This window comes from Orycteropus afer, unplaced genomic scaffold (assembly GCF_000298275.1).
Source record: "Orycteropus afer afer isolate SDZICR_OR568_19922 unplaced genomic scaffold, OryAfe1.0 scaffold00134, whole genome shotgun sequence".
Taxonomy (NCBI): domain Eukaryota; kingdom Metazoa; phylum Chordata; class Mammalia; order Tubulidentata; family Orycteropodidae; genus Orycteropus; species Orycteropus afer.
Window position 1 is genome coordinate 5,478,198 of NW_006921721.1, and position 6,010 is coordinate 5,484,207.

A 6,010-nucleotide genomic window follows, 5' to 3' on the forward strand; every position below is an offset into this window, starting at 1 on the left:
TCTTCTCATTTTGAATTGTGCCACATCAGCAAATGAAGGTCCCAAAAGTTCTACTTTATCCATATCATTAAGATTGGCTCTAGTCTAATGAGGCAGCTCTTTCCAGTCATATCTTGAGGGACTCATCTGCCGGCATTGTACTGGACAATGTTTCAGGGATATTCATAAAATTGTCCAGTAACATATCAGACAATGTTTCACTGCTATTCATATGGTTTTCACTGGCCAACTATTTTACCTTCCAGCTGTCAGCCTTGGCTGTAAGTATAAGAATATGTATCTACATGTTTGTGTGTGCTGTATAAATATAATAAACCACAAAGGTGGCTCAGTTATGGAGGCTTCTAGGCATAATAAAACACCTCACAGGATTGGTTTACTGGGTTTGAAGGCTTAGAACCATAATCTTGTGGGGCAACTCAGTCAATTGGCATAACGTGGTTAATAAAGATAATGTTCTATATCCTAGTTTGGTGAGTAGCATCTGAAGTCTTAAAAGCATGTAATTGGCCATGTGAGATGCAACTATTGGTATGTACTAGTCTGGAACCAAAGAAAAAGAAGGATACCAAAGACTCAAAGAAGAAACAAATGTATGGGACTAATAGCCCACATGAGACCAGAAGAACTAGATGGAATCTTGCTACTACTACTGAACACTCTGACCAGTGACACAACAGATGGTTTCAGACAGGAAGGAAGAAAAATGTAGACAAAACTCAAATTCTTAAAAAAAAAAAAAAAAAGTTAGACCCACCAGACCAGTGGGGACTAGGGGAACCCCCGAGACAGACTGTCCTGAGATACAGCTTAAACTTGAAACTGAATCCACTCCCGGAGTTTCCCTTCCAGCCAAACAATGGATTGGCTCATAAAATAAACAATATCACTTGTGAATACTGAGCTTACTCTAAAGCAAAGATTAGAAGGTAATAAGGGGCATGAAAGTAATGAGAATGCTGACACATTATCAAACATAGTCACTGACCAACATGTATAGAAATTGTCAAATGGAAACCCACTTTGCTGTGTAAACTTTTAACAAAAACAAAATAAAATATTTTAAAAATGTATTATATAAAAAAAATGTATTATAAAGCCACTGTAATCAAAACAGTATTGTGCTGGTATAATGACAGACATATAGAATAATAGAATAGAATCAAGTATCCAAATAAACATCTAAGGTAAATTGATATTTGACAAAGGTGCCACATCCATTTTATGGAGAAAGAATAGTCTTTTCAATAAATGGTGCTGGCACAATTGGATTTCCACATGCAAAAAAATTAAGTTGGACCCATACCTCATACTATATATGAAAATTAATTCAAAATGGATCAAGATTCTAAACATAAGAATTAAATCTTAGAATTCTTAGAAAAAACATGGGGAAATGCTTTGGGACTTAGTGTTCACCAATGGACTCTTAGATATGACACCAAAAGCATGAACAACAAAAACAAAATAGATATAACAGACTTCATCAAAATTAAGAGCTTTTTATGCATCAAAAGATTTTCCTAAAAATGTGAACAGACAATGCACAGAATAGGAGAAAATACCTGGTAACCATATATCTGATAAAGAGCTCTGGTAGTGTAGTGCCTAAAGCACTTGACTGCTAACCAGAAGGCTGGAGGTTCAAACCCCCCAGCCACTCCTCGGAAGGAAGGTTGGACAATCTACTTCCATAGTGATACTGCCTCAGAAACCCAAGGAGGGGTTGCTATGAGTTGGGTCCGACTTGACAGCACATAACAACAACAACAACAACATATATCTGGTAAGGGTTAAACATCCAGAATATATAAGGAATTTATACAACACAACATAAAAGACAAGCAATCCGATTTAGAAAAAAAAAGGCAAAGAATTTGAATAGGCATTTCTACAAAGATAATACAAATGGCCAACAAGCACATGAAAATATGTTCAGTATCACTAGTCATTGGGGAAATAAAAATGAAAAGCATGATGAGATACTACTTCACACCCACTAGGATGGTTATTATCAGAAAAACAAACAGTAACAAGTGTTGTTGAGGATGTGGAGAAATCAGAACACTTATCTTTTATTGGTGGCTTGTAAAATGGTGCAGCCACTGTGAAAAACATTTAGCGGTTCCTCAAAAAGCTAAAGATAGAATTACCACATGATCCAGCAATTCCATTTATAGGTATATACCCAAAAGAATTAAAAGCAAGTACACCAACAGATACCTGTACACCCATGCTCACTGCAGCATTATTATAATAGCTAAAAGATGCAAACAACCCAGTGTCCACAGACAGATGAATGAACAAAATGAGCAATATACATACAATGGACTATTACTCACTCAAAGAGAAATTAAGTTCTGATACAGGCTACAACATGGATGAATTCTGAAAACATTATTGTAAGTGAAATAAGTGAGCCAAAAAAGGATAAACACTATATGATTCCACTTACAGAAAATATCTAGAACAGGAAATGGAGAGAGACAAAAGTTTATCAGTGGTTATCATGGGATGGAGGGAAGTTATTGCCTAAGGGGTAGTGGGTTCTATTTGGGGTGATAAACTTTTTTAAAGTGGATAGTGGTGACAGTTACACAGCATGGTGAATGTGATTAATGGCAATGAATTGTAAACTTAAGATTGGTTAAACTAGTGGTCTCTCCTCATCCTTTTCCAGAGCAAAGGAGAGTGAAGAAAATCAAAGATACATGGAAATAATTAGTCCAAAAGACTAATGGATCATGATAATCTTAGCCTATACAACCCTGACACCAGAAAATCTAGATGGTACCTGGCTACTGCTGCCAACACTCAGAAAGGGACTAAAATTGAAGATCCTGGATAGAATGGGAGAAAAATGTAGAACAAAATTCAAAAAATATTTAAAAAAACACAGGATTACTGGTCAAATAGAGACTGGTGAAACCCCTGAGGTTATTGCCCCGGAATTGGCTCATTCCCATAGCTAACTTTCAGTCAAACAATAGACAGGTCTATGAGCTGAATGGGAGCTCTGGTAGCATAGTGGCTAAGGCACTTGACTGCTAACCAGAAGGCTGGCGGTTCAAACCCACCAGCCACTCCTCGGAAGGAAGATGGGGCAATCTACTTCCGTAGTGATACTGCCTCAGAAACCCAAGGAGGGGTCGCTATGAGTCGGGTCCGACTTGACGGCACATAACAACAACAACAACAAATGAGCTGAACAACAACTACATCAGAGAGATGCACTTCTTAAAATAGTCAACCATGGGAGATCAGAACAGTAGTATTTGCACAGCAAAAAAAAAAAAGCCAGGGAGGCAGAAATGCATAGATGGGAAGGACAGAGGGAAAGGGTGACCACAGAGAAGTAGGAGGAGAGCTGTTACACTGTGGGGATTGCAATCAGTGTCACAAAACAAAATGTGTATGAACTGTTCAATGTAAAATGAATCTGCTCTGTAAAATTTCATCCAAATCACAATAAAGTTTTAAAGGAAAAAAAAAAAAAAGACTGGTTGAAAGAGTAATTTTTTAAAATATATTTTTTTGAAAAATCAAAGTGGGGCAAAAGGAGAGTAATCTCTCTAATCTATGTGGAATAAACTCTATTTAAGGATCCATAAATATCTATGAACAGAGAAACTATTAGGAAATTACTGATTGCCTCCATATTTGGTATCTCACTTACCAATTGTTTTTCCACTTTTAACTTATATTGTTGAGCTTCGAATTTCCTCTGCAGGTACTCAGCAGACCTTATAAAATAAGAATGTCCAAATTTTAATGAGTATCAGACCTTCATCTGACAAAGCTGATTTTCACCTTGGTAATGAGATTCACAATTCACCTATGGCTTTAAATTCAAAGATCAAGAAAGAGTTTAAAGTTATAGAATGTTTGTTTTGGAAAAGAAAATCTTTGGAATCAAGAGGAAAGGAGTTAAAGAGAAGAGTTACAATTGGGATGCAAGATGAGATGAAACAGGAGAATATTCTGATTCAGTGATTTTTCTTCAGGGCAGGAATTAGTCTTTCCATGGTCTACAATATTCTGGAAAATAGAACCCACACTTTAGATGTTCTCATGCTTTGTGTCTCTCTCTCTTCCTGTAGCTTTGCCCTGCCTTATTTAACTGAAGGTCTCTTGTCTGTTTCCTGCATTCTACGCTGGGCTCTTTGAAGCAGGATGGCGTCCCACTTTTTTACCTCTGTTTCTGATGCTGGTACATCAATGCTTAATGAATCAATGAGGGATCCTTTAACTGTCTCCCAAAATGGTTAAGGTATTTTGCAAGCACAATTCTGGTCAAACCATTTTCAAGTTTATACCTACATACTTATCTTTTTTTATTTTTATTTTTTTAAAGAATTTATATAGTTATTGATTGCCAAATAAAAACTACCATATTTCAGATCATAGTAGAAACTATGTGATAAAGTTTTTTGGAATATAAGTAACTTCCAGAGTGTCAAAGAAAGAACTTTCATTTCTGAAATCTCTCCTTTAGGATCATAATGAACAGTCCCCACTCTGCAAATGAGCCAAAAAACCAAACTCACTGCCATCAAGTCGATTCCAACTCACAATGTCCCCCAGTAGGTTTCCAAGACTGTAAATCTTTACAGAAGCAGACTGCCTGATCTTTCTTCCCTGGAGTGGCTGGTGAGTTCAAACCACCAATCTTTTGGTTAACAGCCAAATGCTTTAACTATTACACCACCAGAGCTCCTTAGTCTACAAATACCAAAACCAAACCCACTGCCATGGAGTTGATTCTGACTCACAGTGATCCCCATTGGGTTTCCAAGGCTGCACATCTTTTTGGAAGTAGATTGCCTCATCCTCCTCTGACAGAGCAGCTGGTGGGTTTGAACCACTGACCTTCTGGTTAGCAGCTAAATGTCTTACCCACTATGCCAGCCAAGGTCCTTTAGCCTACAAATAGGCAATTGTATATCAACTGTAGAATTGTAATTAATAAGTCAATTGTTTAGAAATATATTGAATGGCAAGCTAGTTGAGGTTTCTGAGTTTTAGTTCCTCATTTGTAAAATGGGCACAATATCATTATCTCTTGGGGGTTAATATGAAGACTAGAAGAGATTAGGTCAGTGAAGGTTAGGCTAGTATCTGACATGTAGATACTGCTTGAGTCAAATGAGGGCTTACTATAGAGCTATTCTCTCTCAAAATCTAATAGGCACATGTAACAATAGTTGTGTGACAAAAACTATTCAGAGTAACCCAGGGTCTGTCTAAAAGACATTCTCCCTTCTCTCTTACCACATCCCTGTACAGATTCCTCGTCCTCCACACGGGGATATCAAGATTTGATTCCTGGGCTCTAGCAGGGAGAAAGCTGAGTTGGGAGTTGGGGAGGGGTATTGAGAGATTAATGCAGAAGGGTAATCAGATGAGGAGGAGCACCCTGGGATGCAGCAGGATGGCACCTATGATGAGTAGCAGCATACAGGGGAGAGAAGAACCTTTCTATCATTTTGTGTGAGGGTTTGAAGGATAAAATCAGATCTAATCAAAATAACTGACAGTTTGACAACTCTCATATGTAGACAAAGAACGGAAGATACATTTCTAAGTGGCTGAGAAAAGAGAAAAGGAGTTTTATTTGTATGTAAAATGCATGTCACTTATTAACTGAGACCTATTTGGATACTATGATTTCAACTAATAGAACACATAATTTTTTGTGAGCATGGGGGTAATTCAGTATGCATTATGAAAATGGATGTTGTTATTTGTTGTTATGTACCGTCGAGTCACATCTGACTCATAGTGACCCCTCCTTGGGTTTCCAAGACAGTATCATTACAGAAGTAGATTGCCCCATCCTTCTTCCGAGGAGTGGCTGGTGGGTTTGAACCGCCAGCCTTCTGGTTAGCAGTCAAGTGCCTTAGCCACTATGCAACCAGAGCTCCCATGAAAATGACCACCCAAAAAATCTGAAAATCTAGAAGAAATGGGCAGATTTCTAGAAACACACCACTTACCTAAACTAACACAG

The 6,010-nt window shown here is 37.7% G+C and overlaps 1 protein-coding gene across 1 annotated transcript in view; it reads right to left on the reverse strand.

The window, feature by feature from the left end:
* NEK5 (NIMA related kinase 5) overlaps positions 1 to 6,010 on the reverse strand; it is a 351,943-nt gene that overhangs the window by 149,108 nt on the left and 196,825 nt on the right. Inside the window, exon 12 of the mRNA XM_042781570.1 lies at positions 3,677 to 3,743. Coding sequence (XP_042637504.1) covers positions 3,677 to 3,743 — 67 coding nt within the window. The remainder of the gene's footprint in view (positions 1 to 3,676; positions 3,744 to 6,010) is intronic.